General features: G+C 53.4%; 2 protein-coding genes and 1 non-coding gene across 7 annotated transcripts; 1 reads left to right on the forward strand and 2 right to left on the reverse strand.

Annotated features, from left to right (window-relative positions):
- Positions 1-597: 597 nt before the first annotated feature.
- C1QC (complement C1q C chain) lies at positions 598-5,080 on the reverse strand. Of its 3 annotated transcripts, none has more exons than XM_001166821.7 (3): positions 4,986-5,080; positions 4,496-4,689; positions 598-1,476 (listed from the first exon to the last, which is right to left on the reverse strand). In XM_001166821.7, the coding sequence occupies exons 2-3, from the start codon at positions 4,674-4,676 to the stop codon at positions 920-922; spliced, it is 738 nt and encodes a 245-aa protein (XP_001166821.3). In that variant the 5' UTR covers positions 4,677-4,689; positions 4,986-5,080; the 3' UTR covers positions 598-919. The 3 variants fall into 3 exon arrangements, with proteins under 3 accessions (XP_001166821.3, XP_054536372.1, XP_054536388.1); XM_054680397.2 differs by having other exon boundaries at positions 4,963-5,066; XM_054680413.2 differs by lacking the exon at positions 4,496-4,689 and having other exon boundaries at positions 4,986-5,066.
- Positions 5,081-9,092: 4,012 nt separating this feature from the next.
- C1QA (complement C1q A chain) lies at positions 9,093-12,184 on the reverse strand. Of its 3 annotated transcripts, none has more exons than XM_054680388.1 (3): positions 12,162-12,184; positions 10,920-11,089; positions 9,093-9,868 (listed from the first exon to the last, which is right to left on the reverse strand). In XM_054680388.1, the coding sequence occupies exons 2-3, from the start codon at positions 11,080-11,082 to the stop codon at positions 9,294-9,296; spliced, it is 738 nt and encodes a 245-aa protein (XP_054536363.1). In that variant the 5' UTR covers positions 11,083-11,089; positions 12,162-12,184; the 3' UTR covers positions 9,093-9,293. The 3 variants fall into 3 exon arrangements, with proteins under 3 accessions (XP_054536363.1, XP_054536361.1, XP_054536365.1); XM_054680386.1 differs by lacking the exon at positions 12,162-12,184 and adding an exon at positions 11,997-12,079; XM_054680390.1 differs by lacking the exon at positions 12,162-12,184 and adding an exon at positions 11,997-12,071 and having other exon boundaries at positions 10,920-11,109.
- Positions 12,185-15,303: 3,119 nt separating this feature from the next.
- MIR6127 (microRNA mir-6127) lies at positions 15,304-15,412 on the forward strand. The gene has a single exon (NR_106658.1). It is a non-coding gene; the product is annotated as a microRNA mir-6127 (primary transcript).
- Positions 15,413-18,527: the final 3,115 nt, after the last annotated feature.

The raw sequence follows: 18,527 nt of genomic DNA on the forward strand, positions 1-18,527 counted from the left end.
GACATGAGCCATCGTTGCTTCTGTGATAATGAATATTAAATGAGTTAATATGTGTAACATGCTTAGTGTAATGGCTGGCATATACTAAGTGCTCAATAAATGTTAGTTATTATGATTTTTATTCATTCATTCATTTACTCTGCTTTTAGTTATTCACTTACCCACTTATGTAATAATTCATTCACACCAATTTCTTATTCATTCAGCACAAATTCATTGCACATCTTGCCTTTGTCTGTTCTGGGCTAATCCAAGCCCAATTTCCTCCCATGGTAAATGCTCCTGAAGTTCAGCACAGGCCCAGGAAGTCAAACTGACTCCCATTTACCTGTGGGCTTGGATACCTTTAATGATGGCAGTGCCTCTCCCCCAAAAAAGTGACAGCAGATGATCCCTTGGGGACCTCTGGCAGCATGTAACCACACTTAGAACATCTCTCTCCCACCAGGCCAAATGGTGCTGAGTGTCCCAACACTGGCAGCCAAGCTTTCCTGAGCACCAACCAGATGCCTTGAGTCCAGAGCCCAGCTATGGCTGATGCAAAGTTGAAGATCCGAAATTCAAGGAATCAGCAATGAGGAATCTGAGCCAGGCATATGTATTGATTTCATGATTTATTTATATATCTCCCCACCCCTTCCAATACTTGAAAAAAAAAAAAAGAATGGCAGTACCAGAAGGCATTGGTTAAGTGTCCCAGGAACCACACAAGCAGTGACTCCTAAAGAAGTTCAGAGGAAGGAGAGAACCCATGGGGAGGGGGTGCAGTGGGGGTGTGTCAGGGTGGGCTCCATGGAGGAGAAGTCCATCTGGTGGGGAGAATGGTCTTGGCAAGGATGCAGACTGGCCGGTAAGGTGGGTCCATGCAGGAAGCTGAGGGAGGTGGAAGGCCCGTGGGGCTCGAGCGCATCTGCCCGCCCTAGTCGGGGAAGAGCAGGAAGCCAGAGAAGACGCTGTCGGAGCCCTGGATGCCCACCATCTCGTAGTAGTCATTGACAGCCAGCCACACCTCCTCGCCCACCTGCAACCTCAGCAGCACACCGCCCGAGTTGACCTGATTGGTTTTGGACGTGTGGCCACAGAAGGTGACCACTTTGACGCCGCTGCGGTACAGCAGCACGCACAGGTTGGCTGTATGCGACGCGTGGTAGACAAAGTAGTAGAGGCCGGGGACTTTGCAGGTGAACTTGCCAGTGCTCGTGTCATAATCTCCCTGCGGGTTGGTGAGGACCGCGTTGAATCTGATCAGGCTGTTGGGTGCAGGGGGCTGGTGGGTCTGCCGAGCGACCGTGAACACTGACTGGAATTTCTGCTTGTATCTGCCCTCCTCACCTGGCTCTCCAGGGATGCCCATGGGGCCGGGCACCCCTGGCATCCCAGGGGGTCCCATGGGGCCATTTTTCCCAGGATGGCCGGGTAAGCCGGGTTCTCCCTTCTGCCCTTTGGGTCCTCGGATCCCGGGAATGGCTGGGATTCCTGGAGATGGAGAAGGCAGAGAGAAAGTGATAGGGTGGGGGACAGGGAGGAGGGACCCTGAGGGTGTCTTCCAGGGAACACAGCGCTGGCATTTGGTCTCTAGAATCTCCTTCTCATAGATGGGCTATCTCCCTAAGAGCAGGGTGCAGGGAGTTAGGCTTTGGCTGGAGGGGAAAGAGAGAGTCTGGTTCAAGTCCTGCTTCTCCACCGACCTGCCCTCTGACCTTGTCTAAGGCACTTCCCTGTCTCTTGGCCTCAGTTTCCACATTTGTGATGAAGCAAGTAGGGAGCTCAGAGCTGGGCGGGATCGCAGATGCCATGACTGTCAGCCCACGGACAGATGGCATGTGGCCACAAGTATCTTGTTTGGCCTGCACAATGTTTTTTAAAATTTTTAATTGGAGCCCAACATGAACAAATTCAGAACTTACTTAAAATTTGAAATTCTCAGACCTTCTTGACAAAAATCAGAAGGTTGGTCAGAGGCAGCTTAAGTTTCAGGTTCTGTCCACTTGCATCAGCCCCTTCAAGACCTTTTGCCTAATTTTGTATTTCTGATTTTTTTCAACTTTTTTATTTTGAAATATAGAGTCAAAGAAAGTTGAAGAAACAAAAGAACAGGGACTCTTCACCCAGTTTTCCCCAGTGACACAGCTTGTATGACTAAAGTATAATGTCAAAACCAGGAAGCTGACATTCCTAGAATTCACAAAGCTTATGTAGACTTCACCAGTTTTATATACACTGTGTGTGTGGTTCCAATATAATTTTGTTACATGTGTAAATTTTTGTAACCACTCTCACCTCTGCAATCAAGCGTATCTGTCAGTTTGTATTATTTTTCATAAAGAAGACCCTCAACATTTTACAAGCTTCAGAGTCCCACAAAACCTGTATCTGCTCCTGAGATGGATTCCCCAGGTTAGCACATGGGAACCACTGGAAGGAGCCGAATAGAAGCCGCCCCACTGCAGGGCCTGCTCTCTCCAGCTCACCCCAGCCCCAGTCAGCCCACGTCAGCCCCATGACAGCTGGCCTGGTTCAACTTCCCTCATGTTACCGATGAGGAAGCCGAGTTAGAGACTTGCCCAAGGCCGTGCAGCCAGTTTGAGGTGGAGTCAGGTCTCTAACTCAAGTCTGGAGAATCCCAGTGTCTCACTCTGTTCCAGCCCTGATGATCTGAGCCTCTGTGAGATTCTTCTCCCCTTATCTAAATCATACTCATCTTTTAAGGGCTGACTCCAGTTTCCTCTTCCAAGAAGCCGTCCTTGACCGCTCCCATCAGCCCTCATGTTTCCTTTCCTCCTCTGACTTCCGTCAGGCTGGGTGACTGTGCAGACCCATTTACGACAGATCCTCTATGGCTTATGAACCTCTTAGGCCTCAGCATTAGGAGTGTGGGGTCGGGACCCAGCAGACCTGGCCTTCACATCTGTGACCCTGGGTGGGCGACCTCCCTCCCTGAGCCTGTATTTGCTCAGTTGAGATATGGTCATAATAGAAGAGGGAGTCCCTGAAAGGGTGGAGTGGGACAGGCACAGTGCCAGGCACACCATAGGAAGCGTGCTCTGGAGTGTCTGGTCCTCGTGATGGCTGCCAGTGATGCTGAGCAGAGCAGCGTCTCATCCTTCGTGATGTCCTCAAACCACCAATTGAGAGGGGGCCAGGAAACAGCAATACAGAGGGGACTTGAGAGGCAGCTGAGGGCAGTGGTGGAGAATGTGGACTTGGGAGTTGGACAGGATCCCACTGTGTGACTTTGGACAAGTTGCTCAATCTCTCTGAACCCCAGCTTTGACATTTGCAAAATGAGGGTCAATCACTTCTTCAAGGGATTGTGGCCTCGGTTTTATCATTTCCTAAAACTGAGACCACACCTGGGACTTGGGGGCTCAATCACGGGTGGCCATCAGCTACCCTGGGCAGGGAGGTGGTCAGAGGCAGCTGTGAAGTACAAGCTCCTGGAAAATGGCAGACCTGGAGGCCTCATTGAGCTTTGAGCTCACCCTAAGCTCACCCTAAATTGGAGAATTCCTTCTGGAATGTTGGTGCCATTCCCTCTATCCAGGAGGGAAGATGATGGTGGGACCACTCCTGAGGACGTTCCTCTCAACTGGCCTCCCTCCTTTCCACCGCCTCTGTCACCCCATCACCTCCGCTCAGTGTCACCCCAGGCCGGCTCCAGGCATGCCCAGCATCTGAGACGTGCCCAGCTCACTCACAGACAAGGCACTCATACCCCCCAGGGCTCCAGTTCCAGCCCCAGTCACCCATTCATAGCCTCAGCCCCCTTCTCTTATGCCAAGGATTGCCTGTGGACCTCCAACAGAAGTTTCTCTGGCTGCGATCCTGACCTCCTACTCCCCACCCCTCCAACTATCCAGAATCCTAAGGAGGGAGGTGAGCATGGATATCTGATAAAACCAATGATAAAATAGCCTACACCTGCATAGACCTCCCAGGTGCTCAGGGCTGTTTTATATTTAAGTTAACTTAATCCTCACAGCAACCCTGTGAAGCAGCTGCTACCATCTCCTCGTTTTACAATGAGGAAACTGAGGCACTGCGAGGTTAAGTAACTTGTGCGGGTTCACATAGAGGGAATCAGTAGGGGCTGGGATTTGAACCCTGGCAGTCGTGCATTGGATATATTCACTGTGTGGGCCCCAGCTTCCCCAGGTGCCCATGTTGCAGGGCAAGAAGACTTTCCCTGCACTGTCTCCTGTGAGCCTCCTGGACACCTTTGGGGGCAGGCGCTCTTATTCCCTCCCTATAATTGGGTAAGGAGGAGGGGGAGGACGGAAGTGCGCCAGGCCCAAGGTCACCTCTGGGGTGGCCTGAAGCCTGGGCTCTGAGGATAGAGGAGCCAGACACACCGTGAGAGTCCGACTCTGCCCTGGGGCAGGCGTGGCAGCAAGGCAAGCACTTCCTGCTGTCCCCCGCCCCCTTGGTCAGCCCCAGACAGACACTCTGATCCCTGCCCCAGACCCAAACCCCCAAACCAGGCCAGCAGACTCACCTGGCTCCCCCTTGGGCCCCGGCAGTCCGTCGTACCCATCCTTCCCTGGTGCCCCGGGCAGGCCGGGCATCCCTGGGATCCCGTAGCAGCCTGTGTTGGCTTGGCCCCTGAGGGGCAGCAGCAGCAGGAGCAGCAGCAGCTTCAGCCCAAGGTGGGGCAGGGAGCTGGGCCCCATGTCCATCCCGGAGAAGGAACTGGGAGGGAGAGAGCTGAGCTGTCCCCGCCAGCCCCTCACCTGCCCCCAACCCTCTCATTCCCCGGGGCCCGTCCTCCTCAGCCCTCGGGAGCTCGCCTTCCTGCCTCCCCCAGGAGCCTCACCATGGATGGATGGTGGGGCCTTTTCTTCAGCCCAGGCCCCGGGGCCCATCAGGAGTGGGAACCCTCCTTCCCCTCACACACCAAGCTGCCCCTGGCACCACATTTCAGGAAGGTGGCGGAAGGTGGAGGAAACGGCCATGTGCCCATACCTGGGCAGGGGTCCGGGCCTCACCTGCGGGTGGGCGGTTTCTGGCCTGGCACAGAGATGTCCTCAGATCTGCTTCCCCTCTCCCAGGCAAGAGGACACGGTGTCCGAGTGGTCAGAGCAAGGATTGCCCAAAGCAGGGCTGGGCCCCCTCCCCTTCTCGTGCCCTCCCCCAATCCCACATCCCCTTTCCCAGAATTTTCCCTGACTTGACACTTTCTTTTGGGTGCTGAGCCAGACTGACCACAGCAATACCCCATCCACACCCCCCTACCGGCATTCAGTGTCCAAAATGAGGAACTGTCCCCTGCCCCAGCATCTGGCTGAGGGCGTGTGTGTGTGTGTGTGTGTATAAACACAAGCCCCCAGGGCACAGACGTCCCCCAGAGTCAGGTTCATCCCATCTAATGACCAATGTTAGCATTTGCTTTGCCTGAGACTCAGTTTTCCCAGAATCCCTAGGAGGAAGTTATTATCCCCCTTTACAGATAAGGAAACAGGCTCAGGAGGATGTACACCGTTGCCCAAAGTCACACACTGAGTGGTCTCTTGGGGCCCAAAGCCTTGCTCTGACCCCTCTGCTCAGCTGCCCCCAGAAACAAGCCTCACATGCACTTGTCAAGTTGCAAGCCTTGTTCTAGAACTTCCATGTGCCCCATCCCAGTGGCCACACTTGGAGGTGGACCCCCAGGATGGACCCGCTTTGGCGGCAGGCAGTGTTGTGGTGCACGGGCTGCCCTGGCTACAGAGCCAGGGCCCTGGCTTCTCCTTCCAGCCCTGTCACTGCATGGACCAGATGCCTTCAGCAAATCACTGGTCCCTCTGGCCTCCCTTCTGTCTACTGGGGTGGCCTTGGCTTTCAGTATTGGTGCCTCTTCCTTCGTTGGGGCACCTGGTCTTCCCTGACGGTTCCATCTTCCCTGCCAACACCACCCTCCTTGCCTGCATCCTGGGGGTGCCCTGCCTCTGGGCTTGGAGCCCACCATGGCTGGTGAGGGGCTCCCCATCAGGAGTAGGCTGGCAGAGCTGAGAGGCCTTCCCCCCTCCCTCTTCTCCTCACATGAGATTCTAGGGATGAAGGGGCTGTCAGGCAGTAGCAGGGCTCCAGCCTCGACCCCACACCTGCCACCTGTGTCCATTGGTTCCCCCTCTGTAACATGGAGGCTTCTTACAGCTCCAGGCCAGTGGCTGGGATTCAGTGCACAACACACGTGTGATGCCTTGTCCCATGCCAGGTATGGGCAGGTGTCCCATGCCAGGCATGGGCAGGTGTTCAGAGCGCTTCCCCTGCCTCACTGAGGAACCCTTAGGGTCTCAGTCTCCCCTTCTGTGTCTCCACCACGTGCCATGGGACTGCAGAGAGTGTGGGGTGAGTTAAGGGGCATGAACCCACTTGGCCCTAGGAGTCCCTGGTGGGTGGAAGCCTGGGACGAGAAGAAATGATGGATACTGCATTATGGGGCTGGGGGCCACCCAGCCTAACGGCTCTGGGCTCCTCTCCTCCCTCTTCACCTCCTCTGCGCCTGGGTTCGGCTTGTCCAGCAGGTGGCAGCCTTGGCCCACGCTCAACCCTCCCGTGCCCCGCCCACTTGGCCCCGCTCCGGGCAGCTCCAGTTCATTCCCCTCCCGGAGGGGCCAGAGATTTTGCATCGGGGTAGTGGGTGGATGGTGGGGTATGGGTAGGATTTAGGGTAAGGGGGTGGCCGGGCACTCACTGCACACCCCATTTCTCTAGCTTGGCCTCTACTGCCGCTGATGGAGCCTCCACCCCTGGCATTTTCTTTGCGTGCCCTAACCCTGTGGGGTCAGGCACCCCTGGTTCAGCCCCAGGGCCTTTCCCCTTTCTGGCTGTGTGTCCTTGGGTGGATGTCTGCTTTCTCTGAGCCTCAGTGTCCACATCGATTTTGCTGGGATTAAATACATCAATGGCCGTGGAATGCCCAGCACGTTAGGTTCCCGAAGACCTGTCTCTTTTCCCGGTGCCTGTGAAACAGTGTGTGTTCTGGGTGGGCGAGGCGGGGGGAGAACAGGGCTGAGCTGACTCTGGAAGGGAGCTGAGGGCTACCCTGAGGCTGTGGAGGGTTCATCCTCTCCCTGGGCCCCCCTCACTTCTTCCCGACCCCCAAAGCCTGTTGGCAGGGCAGGGGCAGTCCCAGGAGGGGGTCTTGTACTTTAGAGGTGGGTATTCAGGTTGTGCACTTGAGGACCATGAGGCCATTTGTGCATCTGGCGGTGGATGGGAGGGACAGCCCGTGTTTCTGAGGATGGCCCTGTGGGAGTTTGAGTGTATGTGTTGGCGGGGGGGGGGGGGGGTCCGTGTGGGAGAGAACACAGGCATTCTGAGGCTCATGCATGCTGGAGTGAGGAGGATGTGTGTCCCTGGGTGAAAGGAGTGTGTCTGGGACACATGTGTAAGAGAGAGAGAATATGCGATGGTTCATGGATGTTACTTGTATGTCTGAGGCAGGGGCTGTGTGGTATGATGGCTTGTGCCTCCCTGAGTGTGTCTGTGGGTGTGAAGGCATAACTGGTGTGTGCGTGTGTGTGTGTGTGCAGCACAAAGCTAAACCCAGCTTCCTTTGAGAAACTGCATGGTGCATTGGACATTTTCAGATCTGAACTCCTGGCCTCCTTATTTCTCCTGCATTCGAGGGACAGGGTGGGGTTTGCTGCTTTGTAGTAGCTTCCAGACAGACAAGTAGGGCCCTGGAATGCACTGTGAGCATTCAAGACTCTCCCAGCCCCCAGCCTGGGCGGAATGTCCAGCAGGCAGCAGAGGCAGCAGCCCTGGTCTCCACACCTGCCAGGTGGAAGCCCAGGGCTGGACTCAGGAAACCTAGCTTCAGGAAGGACTGTGGAGTGCCCTTGGGCCAATTGCTTCCCCTCTCTGATTCCTGCCCCTGCCTTCCCAATACAGGGTTGGAAAAGCACCTGTGTGATGTGTCATGTGCTTCACAGAAGCCAGGGAGGCTGGTGAGGGTAGTGGTTAAACACAGGCTTGGGCATCAGTAAGACTTGGGTTCAAATCTCAGCTCCTTCCTGCCTCCCCACCCCCCAATTTTTTTTTTTTTTTTAGAGATGGAGTCTCGCTCTGTCACCCAGGCTGGAGTGCAGTGGCGCGATCTCAGCTGACTGTAACCTCTGCCTCCCTGATTCAAGCGATTCTCCTGCCTCAGCTTCCCAAGTAGCTGGGACTACAGGTGTGCGCCACCACGCCTAGCTAATTTTTGTATTTTTAGTAGAGACAGGGTTTCACTATATGTTGGCCAGGCTGGTCTCGAACTCCTGACCTCAACTGATCTGCCCGCCTTGGCCTCCCAAAGTGTTGGGATTACAGGCGTGAGCCACTGTGACTGGCCCCCAGATCCTCCCCTTAGATGCTGATTTGCTGATTGATGCCTACTCCTTGCAGCTTCAGTTTCATCATCTGTAATGTAGGGCCATCATACCATACCCAGAGCTTGGTCATAAAGATTAAATAAAATAATAGCAAAAACTTCCATAGCCCTTGTTATAAACTGAGCACTGCTCTACAATTTTCATATATTAAGTCATTTAATCTTCCCAATGACCCTTTGGGATCATCAGTCCCACTTTACAGATGAGGAAACTGAGATCTCAGAGCTCGGTTAACACGCACATGATTAGACAGCTAATAAGTGGTGGCATCAGGATTCGAAACTGGGTAGATGAGGCTGCTAGGACATGCTAAACACATCATGTGAAATACTAAGAATGGGCTGGGCGTGGTGGCACACGCCTCTAATCCGAGCACTTTGGGAGGCCAAGGCTGGAGGATCACTTGAGGTCAGGAGTTCGAGACCAGCCTGGCCAACATGGTGAAACCCCTTCTCTACTAAAAATACAAAAAATTCACGGGGCATGGTGGCAGGTACCTATAATCCCAGCTACTTGGGAGACTGAGGCAGGAGAGTTGCTTGAACCTGGGAGGCGGAGGTTGCAGTGACCGAAGATCACTCCATTGCACTCCAGCCTGGGTGACAAGAGCGAAACTCCATCTTAAAAAACAAAAAACAAAAAAACATACTAAGGACGGGCCTGACTCTTAAGCACTGGATTGTTATTATTCTTAGGCCTCCCTCTCAATGCCCCGAGTAGCAACTGAAGCTCATGTTCAGCAGACACAGACACAGATGTTTATTCCAGGAAGAGGTCTAAGAAACGAGCTTCTTAGAGCATGTGTCACGGGGCAGCCAGTCCTGGGGCTCTCAGAGCCAGCCCCCTCCCTTCAGCAGCTGAAGCAATAGCGCCCCCATTTTACAGGCGGAGCATGGAAGCCAGAGAGGTGGGTGGGGGAGGGGGTCCTTCCCTGGCTCAGGCAGATGGGAAGATGAGGAAGCCGCTGAAGACGCTGTCGGCCTCAGAGCCCTGGTAAATGTGACCCTTTTTGGGGTCTTTTTCAACCCAGACCTGGTCACCCCGCTGCAGCTGAAGCACCATGCCCCCTGACACCACCTGGAAGAGCCCCTTGTTGGTGGTGTCACAGAAGCCCAGGGAGCGTCGGACCTGGCCCCTTGAGGAGGAGACGATGGACAGGCAGATTTCCCACTGGGACAGCACCTGGAAGGTGAAGTAGTAGTAGCCGGGTACAGTGCAGACGAATCGGCCGGAGTGGTTCTGGTACGGTTCTTCCTGGTTGGTGATGACCGTGTCGAAGATGACCACGTTGCCCCCCATTGGGGGGTTCCGCCGAATGGCGGAGAAGGCTGGCCTCGGCTGGTCCTTGATGTTTCCTGGGCTGCCCTTGGTGCCTTTAATTCCCGGGATGCCACGGGCCCCGAGGGGGCCGCTGGGCCCTGGGTAGCCCACCTTGCCGGGGTTTCCAGAGGGCCCAGGTTCCCCCTGGTCTCCTTTAAGGCCTTGGATGCCCGTCCGGATGCCAGGGGCCCCTGTGGGGAGAAATGCCAGATTGGGAGTGAGAGTCCAATGCCTACTGGTCCTCAGGGAGAGAGCTGGACCCCCTGAGTCTATGGGATAAAGGGCAATGAAGCACCTGGGCCTTCAGGACATCGATTCTGATTGGCTGTGTGACTTTGGGCAAGTGTCTCAACCTCTCTGAGCCTCCACTTCATCTGTAAAGTGGAGAGAAGTGTCAACAGGCACTTGGGAAAGTGTCAGGTTCTGGGAAATGCATGGAACTCTGGCTGCTTTGCTGTGTTCCTGCCCAAGGCTGAGGACTTCATACCCCTCTGGGGCACTGACCTTGACTTGGCTTCAGGTTCAGGTACCACATGTAGGATGCCCGGATGCAAATTATTGCAAATGTCTATGTGATCCTTCTGGTCTGCTTTGGACTAGGAGGCCCAGGGTGATTCCATGAGACTCCCTTTCTACTTTAGTCAGGACCTCTTCCCTTTTCCATTACCCCTGGCCTTTCTTCTAGAATGTGAGTCTCTGAAGCCTGAAGGGGCTGGGGAGGGGGAAGTAGGGACAGTGTTGGGGGTGCTGGAAGGAAGTGAAGGGACAGATGCAGTTATTTGATCCCTCTCTATGTGCCAGGTAGAGTTATTTTTCCATTTTACAGATGAGCCCACTTAGGCTCAGAGAGGGCCAATAACTTGCTTGAGGTCACACAGCAAGGCAGTGGCTCCTGAGTCTAAACTCTGAGTCCTCGTTTTTCTGGCAAGAGAACCATGAACAAGGACTCAGCATTGCTGCCAGAACTTTCACTTTCACTGGTCAAAGCAAGTCATTCTCCAGAGGGGGAAGGTGAAGCCGAAGAAAGAGGGCCCAGGCAGTGAATGGGGAGTGGAGAGGCCTGAGGACATGGCCCGGGAAGGCTAGGCCTCCCTTAGCCCCTGTGGCCAAGTACAAACTAGAGGATTCATGAGGCACTGGGGGCAGACGGACTCCTGATTCTCAGTGCCATCCCAAGCCTTCGCCCTGGAGGCCAAGTCAGGCCAAGGTCCAAGGGGCTGGGTCCCGAGGAAGGGTGCTTACCCGGCTCCCCTTGCTCCCCCTTGAGGCCTGGCCGCCCCGGTCTGCCAGGTCTTCCTGCCTCCCCTTTCTTCCCGTCTGGTGCTCGGCACAAGTCCTCGGTCACCATAGAGGCCAGCGATATGGCCAGCACACAGACCACCAGCCATCCCCGGGGACCCTCCATGATGCCTCTGTGGAGACACGGGAGGGCCTGGGCAGGTTGGACATCACACTCACACCCAGCTCCCACCCTTGAGTCCCATGCACACAATGATTTATGCACAGTCCTCCCCCAGTGCACATGCACCCTCTAGGGCTCTCAATGTCCACTCTCAATCCAGCCCCAGGACCCCACGCATATACACAGAACCACAAACTCACACACATCCACACATGCAACAGAGCACACCCACATCATCACACACTCACACAAACACAGCTCTCATCCATGCACCTACAAAACACAGTAGGCAAACTCAGAAATCCACTTTACCCCCCTTGACACACAACTGATACCCAAATAGACTCTGTCCCTCACTTGCACAGACACACACATTCATACACTCCCACAGGTAATCGATTTCATTGAACAAATATGTATTGAGCGCCTGCTCCTTATTTAATTAACACTGGCTCACCCAGATGGTGGAGCTCTGCATACACACAGGAATTCACAAACGCCCAAAGCGACACCTGCTCACTCTTCCGCATGCTCAGCGCCTTTCAGCATCCACCTGAGCATGGGTGACTGGCTGCCCCTACAGTCCCCTCTGCTGGGTCCCACTGCCAGCTCTAGCACCCCAGGCTTTTCCTGGTTTCTTATGTGTTATGGGGCCAGGACCCAGGAACCCTGGTCTTACCCTTCAGTTGTTAGGTCTAACTCATCGCCTCTCACCCTCCCCCAAGCCCTGGCTCAAGGAGTTAAGGTCCCTCCACTCACCCATTCTGGGTCCTGGATCAGTGCTGCACCCCCATCCCTGTCCTAGAATCAGCCACAGTTATTTCCCTCCCTCCCTGCCTCAGCTGCCTAGCCTCCTGGGCCAGCTCCCCTGGGTCCCAGAACTCCGCAGCCCCCTCCCTCTGGGACTCTGGCCTCACCTGCCTCCTGTTGTCAACTCCAACTGGATGCTCCTGCCCTCCGCCCAGGGACCCTGTGGGCTGCCCAGCAGGAGTGGCGCCAGGCTGTGGCCAAGTTTCACATCCCTTCCTACTTCCCCTTCTCCAGACCTGCCCCCTCAACTTCCCCAGGGGCCAGAAGCTCACCAGGGACATTTCGAGCAGACTTCAGCAAGACTGGGACATTGGGCGTCCTGCCCCAGCAACAGCTGGCGTGGGAGTGGGGGCAGTGAGGCCAGTGCCTGTGAGGATGTGGGATGGAGGCCGTGCAGGGTGAGGTTCTGAGAACCAGAGAAGCACAGAACACCAGAGCGGAAGGAATCTTTAAAAAAATCTGTCCCTTGTAGGACTTTTCATGATTATGAAAGTGACATGCAATTCATTGCCAAAAGCTTGGAAAATACAAAGAAGAAAGAACAGTGCATTGGTGAGAAGGAAGCACAGCAATCTGTTTCTAGACTTGCTGCTTCCTAGTTGCATGTCTTTGGGAAATTACTTGACCTCCTGAGCCCTCAGTTTTATCTGTACATTGGGAACGGGGTCCTATATCATCTGATTATTATAACATTTTAATGACCTGCACATACAAAACACTTGGCACATGGTGAACACTTAGTCACTAGCTTTTGCCAACATTTAAAAAAACAGCAAGTCTAGGTGCTTTGGCTCACGCCTGTAATCCCAGCATTTTGGGAGGTCAAGGCAGGTGGATCACTTGAGGTCAGGAGTTCGAGACCAGCCTGGCCAACATGGTGAAACTCCATCTCTACTAAAAATTTAAAAAATAGCCAGGTGTGGTAGCATGTACCTGTGTAGTCCCAGCTATTTGGGAGGCTGAGCTGGGAGGATTGCTTGAGCCCAGGAGGTTGAGGCTGCAGTGAGCTTTGATCTTACCACTGCACTCCTGCCTGGGAGACAGAGCAAGACCCCATCTCAAAAAAAAAAAAAAAAAAAAAAAAGAGATGGCAATGGCGGGCCGTCTGGAATGGCCGCTGTCATCACATTGGCTGCAGCAGGGAGGCACGGCCAGGGCTGCATGCTCCATGTAGCCAGTGGGAGCTGGGGACAGTGGGAACCCCGCCCTCCTGGGCACCACTGCAGCTGCCAAACCACAGCTGAAGACCCAGGCCTCCTGCTTCATGGAGCAGGTGGGGGCCCCCGCCATCCCCCATGCAGCTGCAGCCGCCTAAACTGCAGCTGAGGACCCAGGCATCCCTGCACTCTTGGGGGCCCGGGAAGGCCCCCCGCCCCACCCTTCAGGCTCAGAAGTGTCTGCTCCCACTGCCTGGCTTCTCCCTCCTCTTGGCGCCCACTCTGATCTTAGAGCAAAGTTGGTGCTGAGCCTGGGTGCTGTCGCAGCCTGGCTGGGTGTGGGCATGCTTGGGGCAGTGCTGACACACTAGACCCCTGCTGCCTTGGCCCCCTCTGGACTTTGGGCACTGACTAGCATGGAAGGAAAGCCAAGGGGAAACTGAGGGCAGCTCGGCACTGGCCTGCAGACGCCCCTTGGCATGAACAGCCTGGGCACCATGAACAGCAGCAGGAGACAGACAGGCTCCTGGGTGGAAGGGGATGGGTCCCTGGTGAGGCCCTACCTTCAAGCCAGGGAGGGCCTCAAGGCTGGGGGCCAGGCTGCCAGTCCCACACACCAGAGTGGGAACTTATGGTATATTTTCTGGGCTTGCCTATGGCCACCCATGGACCAATCAGTATGCACTTCCTCCTCTCTGAGGCTCATGAAAGCTTCAGGCTCAGCCAGAGCTGGGCAGACATTGGATGACCAGCTGCCGAGAGGAGCTACCCGCTCCAGGGCCTCCTCTCTGCTGAGAGCTGCAGAGATGGCAGAACAACTTGCCTGCAGAAAGGAGCTTCCCATTCCAGGGTCTTCCCTCTTCTGAGAGCTGGAAAGTCGACAGGATGACCTGTCTGCAGAGAGGAGCTTCCCATTCCAGGGTCTCCTCTCTGCTAGGAGCTGAACACTCATCAGGACACCCTGGCTGTGGAAAGGAGCTGCCCCCTGAGGGAGGCTCTGCAGGAGGCTGAGCTGTTCTATCGCTCAGTAAAGCTCCTCTTCGTCTTGCTCACTCCCCACTTGTCTGCATACCTCATTCTTCCTGGTTGCAGGATAAGAACTTGGGACCCATCAAATGGTGGGGCTGAAAGAGCTGTAACACAAACAAGGCTGAAACATGCCCCTTGCTTGCCATGATGCAGGTGAAGGGAAGGAAAGAAGAGCTGCGGCCCTCCGGGGAACCCAGACCTGGGAGCTCCCCAAGCCGGAGCTGTGACTCCCTTTTCGGGGCCCTGTGGTTCCTGGCATCTCGAAGCTTCCGGGTGCCACCGTGTTCCCCGGTGCCAGCTGTGGAAGCTGCTTGTGGTGTACTTGGTCTAGCCACAGCCTCTCAGAGAGCTGGCGCCCATGCTGGCACCTGGAGCTGCTCACCCCGCTGCAGCAGCCGGCATGTCTGACTGTGTGCAGTGGCCAGACCCCATGTTCACTCACACACCCTTCACTGTTCCATGCCTGACTTGCCCTGGGCAGATGTGGAACCCAGGCTGGTAATGTGAGCTGAGTGCTGCCTGCCAGGAGGAGTGAGTGAAACAAGCCCAGTGGGCCTGAGCAAAACTTGGGCAAAGGTGCCACCAGCCACAGAGGTTTCCGGCCAGAAAATGACACCCCAAAGATACTGTAACACCATCTCAAAAAAAAAAAACAAAAAAAAAACCCAGCAACAAAAGCCTGTGAATTCTACCATCTAGAGACAATTGCTGCTAGTGTTTGAACAGATCATCTAGCCTTACTCACCTTAACTGATGGGGTGCTCATTACCTGTCAGCACGGCACACTGCATCATTGTCAGCTTGGACCCTGAGAATGCTTTTCTTTAGATAGAGAGGCTCTGTCTCTCCCAGACTGGAGACCAATGTGTTCAGGCCTGGGCTGACCACATCTGTCTGCTTCTTCTCATGAGCATGTTTTTGTTTGTTTGTTTGTTTGTTTTCTGAAAATTTTGCCAGAGGCAGGAGGAGGAAAAGAGGAGGAGGAGGGAGGAGATAAGGGAAGGCTGTTGAAGTGGGCAGATGAAGGATGGTCTAGAGCCAGGGTTTTTGAGCTTTGGGGACTTCTTTTTCATTTGCAATCTTGTGTGGCATCTGATGTATGTCAAACAGATAAAAATGGGGATACTGGCTTGAAGGGTGGGGGCCCAGAGCTCCCCCTGACAGCCCCTCCCATGCTCCCTGGATTCAGAAAGTTCGTGGAGCTGGAATCTCATCTGCTCAGCCCATACCTAACTCACAGTGTGACCCTGGGCAAGTTATCTCATCTTTCTGAACCCCACTTTCTCCATCTACCAAGATGAGGGAGTGGGTGGGAGGTGGGAAGGCTGCCCCAAATGGCCTCTAACATCCCTTCCAGTCTCCTCCTCCTCCTCCTTCTTCTTCTTTTGAGACAGAGTCTCATTTTTTTGCCCAGGTGGGAGTGTAGTGGCTCGATCTCAGCTCACTGCAACCTCTGCCTCCTGGGTTCAAGAGATTCTCCTGCCTCAGCCTTCCAAGTAGCTGGGATTACAGGCATGCATGCACCACCATGCCCAGCTAATTTTTGTATTTTTAGTAGAGACGGGGTTTTGCCATGTTGCCCAGGCTGGTCTCAAACTCCTGACCTCAGGTGATCTGTCCATCTCGGCCTCCCAAAGTGCTGGGATTACAGGCGTGAGCCACCGCGCCCAGCCCAGTATCCATCTTCTTCTTCTTCTTCTTTTCTTTTTTTTTGAGACAGAGTCTCACTTTGTTGCCCAGGCTGGAGTGCAGTGGCTCGATCTCAGCTCACTGCAACCTCTGCCTCCTGGGTTCAAGAGATTCTCCTGCCTCAGCCTTCCAAGTAGTTGGGATTACAGGCGTGTGTGCACCACCACGCCCGGCTAATTTTTGTATTTTTAGTAGGGACGGGGTTTTGCCACGTTGCCCAGGCTGGTCTCAAACCCCTGACCTCAAGTGATCTGCCCATCTCGGCCTCCCAAAGTGCTAGGATTACAGGTGTGAGCCACCGCGCCCGGCCCAGTATCCATCTTCTTTGACTGCATTGCGTCAGCCCTGCTTGCCTGCCAGAGGAGTTAGAAACATGACATGCCCGAGGGAGAAACGCCAGCCCTGTATGCCCTATTTTACTCTGAAGACACAAAGGACCAGAGACAAAAAAAGACTTGCCCAGGGTCACACAGACAGGGGCAAGAGTTGGCAAGAGGAAAAATCAGATACTGTGAAAAGCTTCTCAAAGTCTAGTTTTCAAAATATTGAATACCCAGTTCCTATAGAAATACAGTGTGGGAATGTGTCAGTGTCCTCTTGTAGGTTGTTAATGGAGGAACCAGCTGGGTGACAAAGCTAGTTCAATGGATATGGAAAAAAATATATATGTATACCTATATATGGAGAGAGAGAGAGAGTCAGTTAAAACAACAAGAATTCTGGAATATTCATAAGATTGCTAAATTAGATATAAAACTGGTTAGTGTTCTATAGGGCAATAAAATCATCATGTTGGGGCTATCTTCTCTATTGAAAAGAAATCATTTGCATCTCTACTAGACAAAAATAATTTGCAACTTATCAGTTTTCTACCAGTTAACAGCTATCTTTACTGAATCTGGGCTCTAATCAATAGTAAATAATAAGTCAAGCCAAGTGACATTCCCCTAGAGTGTCAGATGACCCTTAGCAGGGTTTGTTAGATACAGCTCTCATTTGACTTTGAAAGGACACCGGTTATCTATTTGCCTTATTTCCAAGTGTTGGATGATTTTACTTATCAGGCTGTTGCAAGAGTATAAACACTTCCCAAGAAATAAAAGACATCGATACTAATGCGCATATCATTAGTGTGAGAAATAAAAGGGTCAGCAATGGCCCTGTGCATGTCACAACAGGGACACCTTCAGGCGGAGAGGAAGGGCATATTCTTCCATTTCTCCAGAGCCCAGACTCCTAGACGGGAGGCAGGAGATGTGGGGAAGAGAGGAAATTCCTAGCCATGCTTGCACAGTTATGATCCATGAGGTTCAGTCTCAGAGTGGGATCAAAGGTCAAATAAATAACCAAAAAATAATTTTTAAATGACTTGAATTCTTTATGGCAGTCACATCCCATTCAAGGGTTGTGTTGCAAAATCGGCATACGAGGCAAACATCGTAAATGGTGAGTATCACCATTGTAAATGGTGGAAAAATTCTTCAAACAGCGCCACGTGAAAGACTGTATTACTGTTTCACAATAGTCTTTTGCTGTCAGTTTTGGCTCCAATAGTAGAACAGATTTCTTTTTCTTCAGTTGAGTACCAGTTGGTTAAGGTTAACCAATTCCCCCACCACTCACACACAAAGGAATTGAATCTTTGGAGACTGGAGCCACCCTTGGAGGTGAGGTGTTTAGATCATGAGGGGTTCACAGGAGCTGAGGCAGACTTGGGGACAGCAGAACTCTCCCAGCCACGGTCCCTCCAGAAATAGGCTCTTAGAAGACAGTATCCCCTGGCTGGGAGCAGTGGCTCACGCCTGTAATCCCAGCACTTTGGGAGGTCGAGGAGGGTGGATCAACTGAGGCCAGGAGTTTGAGACCAGCCTGACAAACATGGATAAACTCTGTCTCTACTAAAAGTATAAAATTAGTTGGCGTAGTGGCACATGCCTGTAATCCCTGCTACTCGGGAGGCTGAGGCAGGAGAATTGCTTGAACCCAGGAGGTGGAGGTTGCAGTGAACCAAGATCAGGCCATTGCACTTCAGCTTGGGCGACAAGAGTGAAACTCCGTCTCAAAAAAAAAAAAAAAAACCAATATCCCCTGCCTTACTTAAATTGTGATTCTCTCTCTGAGTCCTATTAGGCGAAGTGGAGATAGGCAAGTGTGTATATAATGCGACTCTAAGGTGCTTGTATATTTCTTTTTAAAAAAATGAGGCATAATTTGCACAGAGTAAAATGTGCACATCTCAAGCACACTGCTCAGTGGCTTACACCTGCACGCACAGGCCCTCTGCCACCACTCGGATCAGAGTGCAGAGTATCCATCTCCCCAGCGAGGCGGCCGTGAACCTCCAAGTCAACAGTGCTCCCCTCCACCCGCAAAGTAACCGGTGTTCTGCTCTCCCTCACCATTGGTGCCTTCTGCCTGTTCTTGAACTTCATGTCAATGGAATCATGCAGCCTGTGCTCTTTTGTGTCTGGCTTCTTTTGAAGAGCATGCCGGTGAGATGCATCTGTGTTACGTGTGTCAGTTCGCGTGGTATTGCTGAGTGCTATTCCATCGTATGCATATGCAGTATCACACTTTGTTTGTCCCTTCTGTTGGTACAGAGTTTGGGCTATGATGAATAAAGCTGCTAAGAACATTCTGGTGCAAGTCCTCTGCCCCACCCAGCCCTGTGAACAGATACGCTCAATTCTCTGCTGTACATTTGAACACCAGGAAGGAGGCATAGAGTTGACACCAGTGCTCTTTGCTCTCTTCCATCCACTC

The sequence above is a fragment of the Pan troglodytes genome, chromosome 1 (assembly GCF_028858775.2).
Source record: "Pan troglodytes isolate AG18354 chromosome 1, NHGRI_mPanTro3-v2.0_pri, whole genome shotgun sequence".
Lineage (NCBI taxonomy): Eukaryota > Metazoa > Chordata > Mammalia > Primates > Hominidae > Pan > Pan troglodytes.